Source organism: Apium graveolens, chromosome 6, assembly GCF_009905375.1.
Source record: "Apium graveolens cultivar Ventura chromosome 6, ASM990537v1, whole genome shotgun sequence".
Taxonomy (NCBI): domain Eukaryota; kingdom Viridiplantae; phylum Streptophyta; class Magnoliopsida; order Apiales; family Apiaceae; genus Apium; species Apium graveolens.
Genome location: NC_133652.1, coordinates 82,301,795 through 82,319,973, shown reverse-complemented (window position 1 = coordinate 82,319,973; position 18,179 = coordinate 82,301,795). Strand labels below are relative to the sequence as shown.

The 18,179-nt window shown below is 35.0% G+C and overlaps 1 protein-coding gene across 6 annotated transcripts; it reads right to left on the bottom strand.

Moving 5' to 3' along the window:
- Positions 1–783: 783 nt before the first annotated feature.
- On the bottom strand, positions 784–17,268 carry LOC141668589 (pyridoxine/pyridoxamine 5'-phosphate oxidase 2). Of its 6 annotated transcripts, none has more exons than XM_074475523.1 (7): positions 17,132–17,268; positions 16,973–17,022; positions 16,837–16,894; positions 15,095–15,163; positions 14,894–14,989; positions 1,273–1,461; positions 784–1,181 (listed from the first exon to the last, which is right to left on the bottom strand). In XM_074475523.1, exons 1-7 carry the CDS (start codon positions 17,216–17,218, stop codon positions 1,080–1,082), a joined length of 651 nt encoding a protein of 216 aa, XP_074331624.1. In that variant the 5' UTR covers positions 17,219–17,268; the 3' UTR covers positions 784–1,079. The 6 variants fall into 6 exon arrangements, with proteins under 6 accessions (XP_074331624.1, XP_074331625.1, XP_074331626.1 ...); XM_074475524.1 differs by having other exon boundaries at positions 1,273–1,440; XM_074475525.1 differs by having other exon boundaries at positions 15,090–15,122.
- Positions 17,269–18,179: the final 911 nt, after the last annotated feature.

Genomic DNA, 18,179 nt, shown 5'->3' with positions numbered 1-18,179 from the left:
ATTTTTTAATTTCAGTATATAAATTTCCGTGCAAGTCGAAAATAATAAATACTTCTTACAAGTTTAAACAGTCTTCATTTTAAAAAAAAAACACTCTCCAATAAATTAATGTAAAAATTAAAACCATCCAAAATGTATTCCTAAGTACGGCAAATTTAATACTTTATGAGTTGAATAAAATTTCCTGTGTTATTATGTTTTTGAATAAATGATAAAACAACGTGCTTGAATTGCTTTATTGTCGAAAAGACAAATGATTGACAAAGATGAATGAACCCAAACGTATATCTTCGGCCCAACTTCAAAAAATAGGGTGGGTTCTTAAGTTGGTGATACTGTAACCAATAATTATTGGGCCGCTGAACTAGACTGCACATCACATAGGCCTATCATAATTCATAGTTGAGGTCCTTAATCCACATCCACAAATTTGTTACCTGAGGCAAGTTTTTAAGTTTCCACTTTCCAGGCAGCAGGAAACATTTTAGTTCTGCTTAAACCATTGAACCCAATACTTTATCCTCCTTAAAGAAATGTCCAAGTAGATTTATAATGAGTATAGTTTGATTCCGGTGATTTGTTGTAATGATTATAATTTGATTTCGATAATTTTGTAATTTTTACTGTAGATTTACGCTAAATGTAGCTATATTGTCAAAAGATGTTCTATATTTGACCGTTATATCTAAAGCCCGTGTGGAACCACCGATTACAGACTACTTAACTGAAGTCTAAAGACGGACAACATTCAAAAGTACCCCCCAGGCCCCAGAGCTAGTATAATATGGTAACATCTCTATCTTGTCACATTTCACACCACAATATACTTTGTTCTAACATAGCATACTGGCAGAGGTATACTCTCTATTCAATACATATATGCTGCTAGGAATGTCATTACTATAAACACACCTGAACTCTTATGTTTACGGAAAGATAGGCAAGTCCTCCAGATTCTTTCACGGCCTGTAAACTTACTAAAGGAAGGTCATACAAGCAAAATTCATTACCAATAATTACTAGAATGATTTCAAGATGTAAATGTGTCATAATTGAATTACAAAATTACATAATAGAGTTCATGGGTTGATTCTCTCCAAGTTCCAAAGCTTTTCGCTGTCATCGCTTTGTCTGGTTGTAAAGTTTACCCTCTTATTTTCCTTCAAATTTAAGTAATCCACCTGTTTGTAAAATGTATATTATAACTTATGTATGTTTATGGTAATAAGATCTATAAAAATTTAACATATAAGAACCAAAAAGATATCCTACCTGCTCAGGATTTAAAACTAGTAAACAAAACGCATCAACTGGACCTGTAGAATCATCCAAAGAGAACTCTCCCGATGATTGTTCACTTATAGAGGGAAGACCGGGATAAGGACCCACGTACTGCAATCTTGACCTTGGAGAACTTGCAAACCATGCTTTCTCTCTTTGCTGCAATGCATTATTACAGAACTATGACAATATATACTGTTAGATATATTTGATAATGTCATGGCTAATATGTTTTATGTTTAGATTTCAGATCTTATTTGAACAGAACAAATCAGTACTTAACTGATCAGTACTTATACTGGAAGTCAGAACTTAAGGGATATCAGTACTTATGTCATCAGGAGATAGATATCAGAACTTAAGTGCTGAAGGATGATCAGATAAGGACAGTAGCTGATTAAAGTTAAGAAGATCAAGATAAACATAAGAAGAGATATGCATGAAGAAGGAATTCCGTGAAGAATGGAATACTTGGAATAGAAGATATCTGATTGATATATTTTAGGAAGCAGAATTATATTCCATATCAATTAGCGAATATCTTGTAACTGTGTAGTATATAAACACAGAAATAGAGTTTACACTAGAAGTGTTATCATTATCGAGAATATTGTTTGATATAACTCTAGAAGCTCTCGTGATATTTTGTTCATCACTGAGAGATAACAGTTCCAGATTGTAACAGAGTTTATTGTTTAAATAAAGTTTGTTTTCTGTTACATAAGTTCTTGAAGTTTGATTTGATTGTAATAAACACTGTATTCACCCCCTCTACAGTGAAAGTGTGACCTAACAAGTGGTATCAGAGCTATCTGTTAACACACATACAGTTAAAGATCCAAACACAATCATGTCTGACACAGAAACTCCAACTAAGCCTACCAAAACTGAGGAATCATCAAAGACATCAATTCAGAGTCGATATGAGACTATCAGAGTTCCCATATTGAGACCATCTGAATATCCCATATGGAAGGTAAGGATGACCATGTTTCTGGAAGCAACAGATCCAGAATACCTTGATAGAATCAGGGAAGGGCCTCACAAACCTACCAAGCTCGCTGTTGTAGTTCCAGGTGAAGCAGCAATGACCGTACCAAAGGAAAAGAATGATTACACTGCTGAAGATATAGCATCTATTGCTAAGGATGCCAAGGTACGTCACTTATTGCATAGTGCCATTGATAATGTAATGTCAAACAGGGTAATCAACTGCAAGACTGCTAAGGAGATATGGGATGCACTGGAGACAAGGTGTCAAGGAACTGAAACAGTTAAGAAGAACAGGAAGACAATACTCACTCAAGAGTATGAACACTTTGACTCTAGGACTAATGAGTCATTGACTGATGTATATGAAAGATTTGTCAAACTCTTGAATGACTTGTCATTGGTTAATAAGGAGTATGATCTTGAAGATACAAACCTCAAATTCCTGTTAGCTCTTCCTGAATGTTGGGATTTGAAGGCAACAACAATAAGAGACAACTACAATCTTGATGAAACAACTCTTGATGAAATCTATGGAATGCTCAAGACTCATGAACTTGAGATGGAACAAAGAAGCAAGAGGAAAGGAGGAAAGTCAAGAACTGTTGCTCTCAAGGCTGAAGAGGAATCCCCCAAACCATCTTCCTCAAAGAAAGATAAGGGTAAAGCTCTTATCATAAAATCTGATACTGAGTCATCAAGTTCTGAGAGTGATGATGACTCAGATTCTGAAAGCTTGCCTGAAACTGATGTTGATGAGGAGATGATGAAGCTGTGTGCTCTTATGGTGAAAGGAATCACAAAGATTGCATACAGGAAGTTCAGGAAGGGAAAGAAGTTTTCCAGGAAAGGCATAAGTTCTGATAAGAAGAATTTCAGAAGATCTGAAGGAAAAGGAGGAAAGTCTGACAGAGGAGATTACGCTAATGTTAAATGTTATAATTGTGGTGAGAAAGGCCACATATCTCCTGAGTGCAAGAAGACCAAGAATGACAAAGGCAAAGCTCTTGTCACAAAGCAGAAAAGCTGGACAGACACCTCAGACTCTGAAAGTGAGGAGAACTATGCATTGATGGCAAATGCTGATAAATCAAGTTCTGAGAGCAGTTCTGAAGCTGCTGAAACAAAGGTACCTCAGACTACTTATGCTTTTCATACTGATGATATTAATGAGTTGAGAAGATATCTTAAAACCATGTTTGTCAGTTATAGAGATCAAACTTTAACATGTGAAAGATTAACTTCTGAAAATCTTGCTTTTAAGAAAAGAAATAATTTCTTAGAAAAAGAGTTAGTCATGTTTCATCAAACTCAGAAGGATAGAGATGATGCTTTTTATGTTAGGGATGAAGTGCTAAAAATGAATGAATCTCTAAAAACTGAGTTAGAAAAGGAGAGAGAGATTATCAGAACTTGGACTAACTCTGGCAAAACAACTCAAAATTTGCTAAGCAGTGGAAACTGGAAAGAGGGCTTAGGTTATGGAGAAAATAATGAAAAAGGAACTGAAGAAATTAAGCCTGTTGATAAGCAAAAGCCGAAGTTAAAACCTGTTAAGTTTGTAACTGAAAAATCCGAAACTGAGAAATCAGAAGTTAAAAAGGAATTAGCTTCTGACAAACTAAAACAGGAAAAGACAGCTGAAGTTAACATAGGCTTAATGACAAAGAAGCAGCTTAAGCATAAGCTGAAAGATGTTAAGAATGCAAACAAGGTAAAATCACCTAGGAAAAATAGGAATGGAAAGGAAGGTGTGAATAAAAGCAATAACTATAAATCTGTTCCTGATGCTCCTAGGAAAGCATGTCATAACTGTGGAAGTTCTAACCATCTGGCTTCTTTTTGCAGGAAGAATAAGAATATTAACTCCTTATCTACAAAGTCAGGAGTTAAGAGTCAGTCTGTTAGACACAAACCACAAAATCCTTGTTTTCATTGTGGTAGTTTATGGCATTCCATTTATACTTGTAAGGAATATCATAGTTTGTACTATGATTATTATCAAATAAAACCTTCTTTAAAGAAAGTTTCTGTTGTTCCTTCTAGTATAAGTTCTGATAAGAAAACTGTTAACATAAAATCTGATGTTAAATCCGCTGCAAATGTTAACAAACCTAAAAAGGCCAAAGGATCCAAGCAAGTCTGGGTCCTTAAAACTAATAATTAGTGGTCTTTTTGATTGCAGGGCAACAGGAAAAATATTTTAGTTCTGGACAGTGGATGTTCAGGACACATGACTGGAAATAAGGCCCTGCTATCAGACTTTGTGGAGAAAGCTGGCCCAAGTGTTTCTTATGGAGATGGCAACATTGGAAAAACTTTGGGATATGGCAATATCAATCTTGGGAATGTCATCATTAAAGATGTAGCTCTGGTCTCAGGACTTAAACACAACTTACTGAGTATAAGTCAAATCTGTGACAAAGGTTATCATGTTGATTTCTTTGCAGAACACTGTGAAATAGTTAGTAAATCTAAAGGAAAAATTGTTCTGAAGGGATTCAGGCGTGGTAACATTTATGAAGCTAAGCTTTCAACAAGTTCTGATGGTTCTGCAATCTGTTTAGTGAGTAGAGCCTCAACTGAAGAAAGCTGGAATTGGCACAAGAAACTCTCTCATTTAAACTTCAACAAGATAAATGAACTGATCAAGAAAGATCTTGTGAGAGGACTGCCAAAATCAGTGTTTGTTCCTGATGGTCTTTGTGACTCATGTCAGAAGGCTAAACAAAGAAAATCTTCGTTCAAGAGCAAGACTGAATCATCAATTCTTGAGCCTTATTATCTACTTCATGTTGATCTATTTGGTCCAGTGAATGTCATGTCTATTGCAAAGAAGAATTATGCGTTGGTCATAGTAGATGAGTTTACCAGATACACATGGGTGTATTTCTTGCACACAAAAAGTGAAACTGCATCTATCCTGATTGATCATGTCAAACATCTGGATAAATTGATCAAAGATTCTGTGAAAATTTTGAGGAGTGATAATGGCACTGAATTCAAGAATTTGATAATGGAAGAGTTCTGCAAAAATCATGGAATAAAGCAGGAATTTTCTGCTCCTGGAACTCCACAGCAAAATGGAGTTGTTGAAAGGAAGAATAGAACTCTAATTGAAGCTGCACGAACAATGCTTGAAGAAGCAAAGCTTCCAACCTATTTCTGGGCTGAAGCTGTGCAGACTGCTTGTTTTACTCAAAATGCAACACTCATTAACAAGCATGGAAAAACACCATATGAGATGGTGAAGAACAAGAAGCCAAATCTCAAATACTTTCATGTATTTGGATGTAAGTGTTTTGTTCTCAAGACTCATCCTGAACAGCTATCCAAGTTTGATCTAAAAGCTGATGAGGGAATCTTTGTAGGATATCCACTTTCTACAAAAGCCTTCAGAGTCTATAATTTGAGAACAAAAGTGGTCATGGAATCTATCAATGTCTCTTTTGATGACAAGAAGATCACTGGACTTGAAGATTGCATTGATCATGATCAGCTGAGATTTGAAAATGAAGATTCATATTCTGATACCTCAAGTCCTGACAGTCTAAGTCCTGATACTGTAAATTCTGATGGATTAAACTCTGATGTTATTGAAACTGTGGTGACTACGTCAAAGGAAGATGCACCAATGCAGGGGGAGCATACTCAAGATATTATCACATCTCAAGAAGCATCAGAACATACATCTGGCTCTTCAAATTCTGATTCGTCAAGTTCTGATAAGCCAAGTACTGACAGTGCTGAAAATCTAAATACTGAAGGATCCAACTCAGAGAGCATAGTTTCAGGGGGAGCATCAGAAAATGAAACCGAAGACAGCATGAATCATGGGGGAGCATCCAGTTCTAGAGAAAATCTTCCATCTGCAAGGAAGTGGACAAAATCACATACACCTGATTTAATAATTGGAAATCCTGAGGCAGGTGTCAGAACTAGAACAGGTACTTCGAATGAATGTCTTTACAATTCTTTTCTCTCTCAGTCTGAGCCAAAGAAAGTGGAAGAAGCTCTTCAAGATGCTGATTGGGTGCAAGCAATGCAGGAAGAGTTGAATGAATTTGAAAGAAACAAAGTCTGGACCTTAGTGCCAAGACCCAAGAATAGATCGGTTGTTGGTACAAAGTGGGTATTCAGAAACAAAACTGACAGTGATGGCATAATTGTAAGGAACAAGGCAAGGCTGGTTGCAAAAGGATATTCTCAGCAGGAGGGAATTGACTATGATGAAACATTTGCTCCAGTTGCTAGGTTAGAAGCCATAAGGATATTCATGGCTTATGCAGCTCACAAAAAGTTTACTGTCTTTCAAATGGATATGAAAAGTGCTTTTCTCAATGGAGAATTGGAAGAGGAAGTATATGTTGAACAACCTCCAGGCTTTGTAGATTCCAAACATCCAGATTATGTCTACAGGCTTGATAAAGCACTTTATGGACTTAAGCAAGCTCCTAGAGCATGGTATGAGACTTTAGCTCAGTTTCTTCTGGAAAGTGGATTCAATAGAGGAACTATTGACAAAACATTGTTCTATCTCAACCATGGCAAGGACTTACTTCTGATCCAGATTTATGTTGATGATATTATTTTTGGGTCTCCAAATGACAAACTTTGCAAAAAGTTTGCCAACCTAATGCAGTCAAGATATCAGATGAGTATGATGGGAGAACTTAGTTATTTTCTGGGCCTTCAAGTCAAGCAGACTGAAGAAGGAACTTTTATTTGTCAATCTAAGTATACCAGAAACTTGCTGAAGAAATTTAGAATGCAAGACTGTTCAAGTGCATCCACTCCCATGGCCACTGCAACAAAACTGGATAAGGATACTGGTAATTCAGTAGATATTACTGATTACAGAGGTATGATTGGCTCACTTCTCTATCTAACTGCTAGTAGACCAGATATCATGTTTGCTACCTGTCTTTGTGCAAGATTTCAAGCAGATCCAAGAGAACCTCACTTAACAGCTGTAAAAAGAATCTTTAAGTATCTTAAAGGAACAGCTGATCTAGGATTATGGTATCCTAGAGAATCAGATTTTAAATTAATAGGTTACTCAGATGCAGATTTTGCAGGTTGCAAAATTGACAGGAAAAGCACAAGTGGAAGCTGCCAATTTCTTGGAGGCAGGTTGGTTTCTTGGTATAGCAAGAAACAAAAGTCAATTTCCACATCAACTGCAGAAGCAGAGTATATTGCTGCAGGAAGCTGTTGTGCACAGATTCTTTGGATGAAGAATCAGTTACTGGATTATGGGTTAACATATTTCAAAATCCCTATTTACTGTGATAATCAAAGTGCTATTGCTATGACAGGTAATCCAGTTCAACACTCTATGACAAAGCACATCAGCATCAGGTACCATTTCATCAGGGAACATGTGGATGAAGGTACAGTGGAATTGCATTTTGTTCCCACAGATCAACAAGTAGCAGATATCTTCACAAAACCACTGTGTGAAGCTACCTTTTCAAAATTGGTAAATGAACTTGGAATGATTTCAGGTTCTTTCTCTAAATCTGCTTAAACTTGTTCTATGTTATCAGACTTTATGATCAGTATTTACAGAATTAATCTCTTTGTATATTCTGTGCATTAATTGATAAATGTCTTTAAGTACTGACTGTTGTCTGATATATGTTTCTAAACTCTGATAAGTGATATGTCTGTTTCAGTAACTATTCGATCCCATGAGGATAACTGTGCTAGATACTGACCTACTAGTCTTAAATAAACAAATGATTCCATGAAAGAAGTAATTATTTCTGTGGAAATCTTATGACACAAGCAAATTCTGATAACTGAGCTTAGTTAAGTTTACTTTGTATATCTTATTACTAAGTCACAAATTAGAATAATGCTACTCATCTGTTTAAGTTCTGATTCTAGTAAAACTGCTGAATGTACTAAGTGCTGATAAACCTCACATATCAAAAGAAAAAGAAAAGAATCAAAGAATAATATCAGGTACTCCTTTGAGATCTAGAGTAAAAATGTGAATGGGACGACCCAAGTGCATTGCTGGTATTAAGTAAATATGCATTAGAAAAGCAAAATATTTTCTTGGTGACTTTTCACACTCTATGATTACTGGAGAAATACTCTGATAATAGCATAAATTCTAATAAACAGTCGTGACTCACTTACACTGAGAAGCCTCTGTAAAATAGAATTTCAAAAGATGCATAAAATTAGCACAAAAACAGTAGAGGTGAACTCATGCATGAACTCATTTATCAGTAGGTTTCAGGATAATGACAGCTCTTTAGCAAAATTTTAATTATGACTTATTTCTAAGATGTACTGAAGTAGATCAGACTTTACTCTTTGTCTGTTATTTAGCTTAATGCACACACACATCACTCCATATGAATGATGAAATTTCTGTGGTGGTCTATGTTATTTTAGATAAACAGTCATTGTGTCACTTCTGCACAAATTCTGAGGACAAGTTCTAGTTACACGTTCTGATGATTAAGTTCTGACGTTCATAACTAAGAACTTGTATGAGTATTTACTGAGATAGATATTCCTTGTTCGAGTTAAGACATTATGTTCTGATGACTGTTAAGTTCTGGTATAGGTCTAAGTTCTGATTTTTCAGTCTAACCCTTTACTTGACTTATTTATGAGTAAAATTTGGTAACAGTCTAAGATTAATTTCGAAATGTTGAAGTGGAAGATTAATAGTCTATGGTTAAAACATAATGGCACTCGTCCTTGGACAGTTCACTCTTGTTATATGTGCCCATTCCTTTTCCAATGACTGTTATTCTTTTTCAAGGTCTAGGGAGATGAGGTAGAATTACTTCTACCTGTCAGCATTAAATATCTTTGCGTCTCTTGGCATTCTCTTGCCTATATAAACAGCCACTTCACATTATTCTTCTCATCCCACTTGTATCACAAATTCAGTCTTGTTTTTCATTTACTATCACAAATGGCTGAATTTGGCTGGTTCTACAATTACGGTGATGAGACTGTGCATGTCTTTTTGAATGGAATTCCAAATCCCTACCCTATCACCAACATCCCTCACAATCTCTGGATTCAATTTCCAGAGGTTATCAAACGTGATCTGGTGGCCGTTCGAAGAGACCTTCACCTTCGTCGTATCCGTCAGCAAGAGCGAATCATACGACTCGCTATCTTGTTTGTCGAAGATAGGAAGAGGAGGGTGACTTAATCTCGTCTTCTTCCTGTTCTTCTTCATCCTCAGCTTTGTCAGGCTTCTTAGCTAGGACTAAAGCTGTTGATGATAGGATTAGAAGCTTAGGGAAAATCTTGTATTGATGTAATTTCTATTTCATATATGTATTGACTTGATATATTAATGAAAACTGTTTTTACTTCAAGATTTTGTCTCTGAGTTATTTTATCTGTGTTGTTAAATCCTGCTTGATATTCTGATGACCATTTAAATTTTGTCTTTATTTAAGTTCTGATTCTTTGTCAGCACTTATTCATCGAAATTATCTAGGTCATTTTTAACATGATTCATTTTCAGAATATTAATGTTGCAGTGAAAAATAATTCAATCAGTGCTAACGGTTTTAATTTTGAATTAAAACTGTGTCTCTTGATAACTGAAATGGTTTTTCCTTGAAACAAGGCAACTGGATAAGTAATCATTCCTGTTTTCTCGAGCCCAGTAACTATCCGTTATTACTGCATGTCTGACAGGTGTCCAACGGTAACATTTTTCTTCGAGTATAAGAACAACAGAGAGAAGATTTCTTTAATCTTTTATTTTCTTAATACTTTATCTCTCTTCTTACTTTTACTCTCTTTCTCATTCTTTCTCACGTTGGTTTTTCATACAGACATTATCTCAAACACCTAACAGGCATACTTGAATTTCAATATTTTTTCACATGGCACCAAAGGATTTAATCATTGATGGAGCAAAGTTCGTTCCAAACAACTATGCTGCAATTCTTGATCATACTGAAGCTCCATCTGAATTGCATTTTGTGCAAGATCTTCTTGCACATAGTGAGGTTGTGTACGCCTTAACTCAGCCTGAATTCTTTTCAAGTCAACAAGTTCTGAGGTTCTGGAGGACTGGCGTTTTTGATGATGGTGGTAACCGTGGAACTCCCAGTACTATCTTCCAAGTGGGTGATTCATCTTTTGTAGTCACTCCTGGTACAGTACGCAGGGCTTTACATCTTCCAGAGGATTGTACTTTCTCAGTTCCAGAGGACTCAGCCCTTCGGGAGTTAATGGCTGAATTGGGATATGAAAAGAGTCTGACGAAACTTGGACAATTGAAACGGGCTAATATCAGAAGAGAATGGAGTTTCTTCTTCGATTGCATCACCAAGGCCTTTGGCAACAAGTGTTCAAATTTTGATGCCATCCCAATTCTGAGTCAGCATATCGGGTATGCTATTATCCATCAAACTCATTTTGATTTTGCAACTGGAATAATTGGTTTTATTGGGGATAGGATGACAGAGGATCGAGATGTTGTTTATTTTGCTAGATTCTGTCAACTTATTTATACGTATTGTACTGCTGAACCCCAGTTAGTCAGCACTCAAACCCCACCTTTTAAGGTTGCAAAAAGGTACTTTAACGACCTGATAAATGCTGACACAAAGAAATCAATGGTGAGACAATTACAGATTCCTCAGTCTGTGAAACAGATTCTGGTAAATGCTGATCCAGCTACTTACAAATCTGTTTACTCAAATGTTCAACCAACTCACCATAACCAAAATCCATCAACCTCAGTCCCTACCTCTCATTCTACTCAACCTACCCTCAGAACTTATCTCAAATCCTATCTCTCTACTTCACAGAATGCTCAACCTTCTTCTTCAGCACCTACTGTGAAGCCTACATCCTCTAAGCCAAAGAGAACAAAGACTGTTCCTCAAACATCTCATAAGAAGAGGAGGATTACTTTGAGAGATGAATCAGATTCTGAGGATCAGATTCCATCTTCAGAACCTATGATAGATGAAGCTGAGAAGGCAACTTCTCAGAAGGATTCTGCAATTGGGGGTTCTAGGCTTCTCAAGAGGCTTAGACGTATGACGGTTCCTGCAACTCCCAAGGAATCCAAATCAACAAGAAAGTACAAGAAACAGAGGGCACAGAGGCCAGTTTCAGATGATGAGGAGGAAGCAGCTAAGGAAGGGGATCAGGAATCTCTGATCTCACAAGACAAGGAATTTGCTCCAGTCACTTCTTCTCCATCAACTCCATCTCAGGAACCTGTATCTGACAAGGCTAATTCACCTTCTATATCTCTTGTTGATCCAGGCACAAGTGCTGAAATTGATATTCAGAACTTGGTTGTGCCTGAAATACTTTTCTTAGAAGCCCCAACAGCAAACAATCCTTCCACAACACCTGTTACTGATGCTGTTCAAACTCCTGAGTTATCACTAACACCTTCTCTGCATCAAGATGATGATCAGATTTTAGGTGAGCATCAGGATATGGCTGTTGATCAGAACTTAGTATCAGATCAGCAATTAGAGGATGTTGAAGCCTCCATTGCTACTCATACAGTTGTCTTATCAGAAGATACTGATTCTTTAAGTTCTGATGCTGCAAATGTTGGAGATACTGGTGAAGCTGCTACAACTGTAGATGCTGATGCAGCAGGTCCTTCAGGACATACTCCTCCACTGACTCTTCCTAAGTCTGAACTGCTAAAGGAGTTTGTTATCAGGGATGCACCAGTACCTTGGAGTGAAACTCCTGCAGGTCAGGAGTGGACTAAGGAATGGAACTCAGTTTCATGTGTTCCAAATGCTTTACATCTTGCTGAGCACTTGACTAAAGCTGATGAAATGTTAAATTCTGATGATTTTAAAACTCAGCTTAGGGTCACTGCATTGAGTACTAAACATCTACAAGGTCTTCATTCCAACACTCATGCAGAGCTACACAAGATTCAGGAGAACTTTATTAAACAGGAACAAGTTTGGAAACTTGATAAGAAAAAGTTCTTCCAACCTACCATTGACAGGGTTGCTTATATTGAGAAAACTCAAGAGAAGCAACAAGCTCAGATTGATCAAATTCTGACAAATCAAGCTTCTCAGCAATCGCAACTTACTGAAATCCAGACCTCAGTGGAATTACTTATCTCTCTTTTATTACCTGCTGATGCCAAAAAGGGGGAGAAGGTAATTAAGTCCAAATGCAAAACCAACAAGTCACTGCAAGGAAAGGATGATGGAAAAGATGACCAAGGAAACTCTGGAATGGGTAGTGGTCATAGTCAAGGTAGAAGGTTTACATCAAGACAAGCTAGTCACAGAACAAGTTCTGATACTGGGAAAAGAATAAGTTCTGCTGCTGGTAAAAGGATAAGTTCTGATGAACTTCTAGATCTTGATGAGGAAATGTCAAGACAGTTATTTCTTCAAGAAAATCCAGGGATGGACTTGGAAAGTTTAAAGGAAGAAGAAGCCAGACTTAAATCAGAGAAAGTCACATCTAAATCTGAAGCTTCTGGTAAAAAGTTACTTCCAAAACCTAAAGGCATTGTGATCAAAGAGAGGATACATACTGAAGAAACTTTGGCTAGATCACAACCACAGATAGATCCAAGATCCAAGGGTAAAGGAAAGGTTGGTGAACCTATCAAGCCTTATGTACCTCCTGAGGAAGAAGAAATTACTGTTGGAAAAGATAATCTTGCTCTGACTTCAAGGAAAGTTCTTAAAACAACCTCTGACATGGCTCAAGTTGTTCAGAGTCAAGAAATTGTAAGTTCTGATATTCAGAAGAAGCAAGTAACCTCTGACACAGCTCAAGTTAACTTGATATCAGAAGGAAGATCAAATACACTCCTACCAGGATTCACTAAAGCAAAACAGACTCAACCTTTGAAGACTACTGCAAGTGGTTTTGAAGCAAGAGTAGTTACTGGAAAGGAAGCTAGAGATAAAACTGGATTGGGAAGTGCTGATGAAAGAAGAGTACACAACACTACCGATGATCCAACTTCCTTGAGTGAACCAGGTATTGGAGCAACTCCTGAGAGATTGAATCAACTAGAATCTGTACAGATGGTTTACCATACCTATTTGAAAGAATACATCATGTTGTATTTCATGACAGATGGTAGGGTTTATCATATAAGACAAAATGCCATTCCGTTGAAGTATTTTGAAGAATTGGAGCATGTATTGTTCTTACTTCAAGTGGATGACAGAATAACAGAGACTGCTGCAAACTACTTAAAGGAACAGATTCAGAGACAGAAAAGACTTTATTCTGATAAGTCTGACAGCAGATATGTTCCAAAGTACAGAAATCACAATGGTGATGTTGTTGATATGAAGCCTAATACTGCACAGATCAGAACATATCTTGGTATTAAGGGGCTTGAATTCAATCTAGAGTCTAATAAAGCTTATGTCATAAGACTAGATCGGGAGTTGAGAAAAGCAAAGATTAATGATCTCAGAGCTGCAATATTTCAAACTGGTGAAGATACTGCAGAGCTTAAAGATGTCAAACGGAGAATGATTGATGAACTCAGATATGCTGAGAAATGTTTGTTGAAGAATTATCTCAGAACAACTCCTGACATCAGAGAGATCAGAAAATGATGAAGCCAAGTCGAAGATCTACAACTGCTTAAATTCTGATATTTATACAGATTGAAGTTGTTATCAGAAGTTGAATTGGTAAAAACTTTAAGGACTGTAAGTTGTAGTTATCTTGTCTATTTCTCATGCATTTGTACTTAATGTTTTTGACATCATCAAATATCTGTTTAACTTGTATATTTTGTTAATTTACAAGTTGGGGGAGATTGTTAGATATATTTGATAATGTCATGGCTAATATGTTTTATGTTTAGATTTCAGATCTTATTTGAACAGAACAAATCAGTACTTAACTGATCAGTACTTATACTGGAAGTCAGAACTTAAGGGATATCAGTACTTATGTCATCAGGAGATAGATATCAGAACTTAAGTGCTGAAGGATGATCAGATAAGGACAGTAGCTGATTAAAGTTAAGAAGATCAAGATAAACATAAGAAGAGATATGCATGAAGAAGGAATTCCGTGAAGAATGGAATACTTGGAATAGAAGATATCTGATTGATATATTTTAGGAAGCAGAATTATATTCCATATCAATTAGCGAATATCTTGTAACTGTGTAGTATATAAACACAGAAATAGAGTTTACACTAGAAGTGTTATCATTATCGAGAATATTGTTTGATATAACTCTAGAAGCTCTCGTGATATTTTGTTCATCACTGAGAGATAACAGTTCCAGATTGTAACAGAGTTTATTGTTTAAATAAAGTTTGTTTTCTGTTACATAAGTTCTTGAAGTTTGATTTGATTGTAATAAACACTGTATTCACCCCCTCTACAGTGAAAGTGTGACCTAACATATACATGTGGTAACATTTAACAGCTCAGGTAAATGGGTCAAAGTAGTCTCTTGTTCATATATGGGTAGAAAAGAATGACAAACAATCTTTAAAGATCTAATTTTTACAATAAAAAGAACAATCTGCCCAGCCAATTCACATCATTTTGTTTCTCACAAATTTAAACCTTGAAGGAGTTTTTCTACTCTGCAATGTACATGAAATGAAAAGGATAGGCGATTTTTTCGCACCTGAAGTTTAACAGGGTCAGGATTGGATCCATCGATAACATCAACTGCGCCGTTTATTCGAAATTGCTCCCAAGAGTCAGTAAAGTACCAACATATCTAAATCCTCACAAATTACCAAATTGAGTCATAAACAAGTAAGATTAGAACTGGGGAATTTATAGGCTAACCATGAAAAGTACGATATACAGTAATTCACCTCACCGAATGGACATTTTTTGAGGTCTTCAATCTGAAATATTGAGGGTTATTTGTCAAACGAGTAACTGAAAACTTGCAAATACATAAGTTTAGATCAAGAGTTTAAAAATCGGTTCCTACTAAATATTTCAGCAGATGGAACAATGTCATTTTTTCAGTTAAATTACACGAAAAGTTGAGAAACTGACACATGCATTATTATCTAGCTATGAGCATAGCAACTGTTCGGGTTTGGATCAGGTTTGACTATATTCATATCCATATACATTCATCTTTTGTCGGATTATTGACAAATAAATTCTTATCTAATCTACCAGAGTTCTCGGTTATCGGATCAGACCTCGGATCAGTTTAAATATAAAATAGAATTATAAATTAACATAACACATGGTGTAGTCTCACAAAAAGCGAGCAAAAGAAAAAATAATGTTGTAGCAAAGAATAATACCCAAAACGGAAAATTTTGGAGTTCGAAAAAAAATTGAATTTAGCATATATATAAAATTATAAATAAATAAATTGAAATAACGAATATAGGAATAATTATGAAGAATCACATTTCATACTGAATATTGAACAATGAGAAGAATTTTAAATTTCATTCTAAAATAGAAACTTTGCGAATTTGTGGAAAAAATGTTTAAATTAATTAATCAAGTGTACATGGAAATAACTTTCTATTCACTAGACTCTAGACTCTGTTGCTTGGATCAAACGATGTATTGTGTGTGGGGGGGGGGGGGCGTGTGTGTTAAAGAAAGAGACGAGTGACTTAAACGAAAAATAGCTCTCGTAGAAGTTTATCAATTTTGTAATGTTTATTAAATTAAATTTATAAACTGAAATATATACAACTACATAAATAATTGGATCAGATGAGGTATAATACATACCTACTTTTAACTGGACCAGATAAGATCCTTATCAGATCGAATTATTTTAGTATGATCCGAATCTATTTATTAAGGCCTGGATTAAGACGGATGGGATCAAAGCTTTGGTCCACTGACATGCCTATATAAGAGTCTGTGATATTGTGACTTACTAACAGGAATATAATTTAGTAGGAAGAACTTCAATAAAAAAAAGAGAGAAAAACCGCACGAAGAACAGCTTGGGAAAAACAAAGAAACCTATGCAATAAATCCAATCAAGCCCTCACATGAAACAAATATGTATGTGTGAACACAAGGAGAAAGGTTCAGATATATCCGTGCACACACATATATATGTAAATGAAGTGCGTATATCTCACTCCTGAAACTCATTAACATTTAATGGAGATTGAATGAAATTTAGCACACACAGGATTTAACAAATTGGTCTGCAGAAGGTGATGTTTACAAGGAAATTGCAGGGATTTTATTAATTTTAAGGACTGATAGGGGAGAGGATGGAGGCAAAACAAGATGACAGTTTATCAATCCTAATGCCAGCAAGGACACCCGGCCATTTTCCGTACACCCTTTGTCCAAATTAGCAAATTATGTTTCGTTTATGATTTAACCAAAAAAACAGAAAACTGACTGTTCCATTTGTTGAAATACACAGACATGCATTTAAAATCAACTGCTAGGATTCAATGAGTCATATTATAATCAATACAAATTCTCAACAAACGAGTTAAGAACATTAGTAATCCACCTGAAATGAACAAACAGCTAATTTCAGGTACAATTTGTTAATTTTTCAATTCTTTCAATCTCGAAAAAAGGTACATTAAACATATAGGGATGAACAAGAACCTTGTGAGTTCGAGAATCAGTGTTGATTTGAATCTTATCACTGTCTTCCTGGAATCCTCTGGTCAATCAAACAAAATAAAAAAACAACTAAATATATAAATTTAAAAAGCCTGAAAACAGAAGATGATTAAAAAACCTGAAAACAACAGTGCGATTAGCAGGTCTGCCATTAATTCCAATTGTTGCCTAAATACCCAAATCAAATTAAACAAATGAGAAGAAGAATCAAGAAAAATAGAGCTTAAAAAAATATGCAATCATTAAGGGCGTTGGTGAGTGAAAGAGAGAAACTTACGAGCTGAAAGTAGGAAGAGTGTTTGAGGTGAGAATTGGATTGCATAGCATTCAACACAAGCTGCTTCCATGGCGCTACTGTACCCATTTTCACTCTGCTATTTTTTGTCTCTTTTTATTGCATATATCCAAAGAGGATTTTATAACGTTAAAGTCAACAAAATATAATTATAGAAAAAGTCGCACAAATTCGAAGTGGTATAATATTAATTTTATAATAAATGTATTTTCTTATATCTATACCATCTATCTATCTATCTATATCTATCTATATTATATTATAATAGACGAAATATTAAAAATTTGGTAGTTGGTCGGTACTTTCTGAAATTACTTAATTACCCTCACTTAATTATTCTAATTTTAATTATTAGGTCAATCAATTATAATTCTAATTGTTATTGAAGTCAACTTACTGTATTATTTTACCAATTTCAATTCTATTTTATATTGAAACTCTATATCATTATAATTTATATTAAATTCAACTTCTTCAACCAATTTAAATTTAAATTCATAACGAGTTCTATATTATTCTAATTTGTTATTTCGGGCTAAATTAAATTTAAACAAACTAAATATAATTATTGAAATTTGATCTAAGATAAAATAATAATACTATCTATCCTCCTAAAAAAAATATACTAATGAACTTGGATAAACAAAATTATATATATTTTATATATCCGTAATAAAAAAAAATACATTATACAATTGATTTAGACTAACACAAAACTAAAATAAAAATACAATTCGACCAATAAATAAATATACTAATTATTCAGTCTAAAATAAAATTATCTTATTGATCTGGACTTTAATAAATAAATAAAATTAAATTAAAAATAATTAGTTTAATTTTGTGGGTGTATTGAGCATCGGGATAAAATATAATGTAAAACACTGATCTGAGATAATTCAAATTAATATTAGACTAAGTATAATTTGTATCCTATTGATATGAACTAAAACTCAAATTTTAATAAAAACATAAATAATATTTTTTTTTAAATGAACATAAAATTATCAGTAAAACTATATTATTCAAT

Coding starts and splice junctions, on each gene's coding strand:
- LOC141668589 (XM_074475523.1), bottom strand. CDS start 17,218: ATGGGTACAGTAGCGCCATGGAAGCAGCTTGTGTTGAATGCTATGCAA. Junction 15,164..16,836: donor CTGATTCTCGAACTCACAAG/GTTCTTGTTCAT, acceptor TGTATTTGCAAG/TTTTCAGTTACTCGTTTGAC. Junction 1,182..1,272: donor TAGTTTTAAATCCTGAGCAG/GTAGGATATCTT, acceptor TTTTACAAACAG/GTGGATTACTTAAATTTGAA.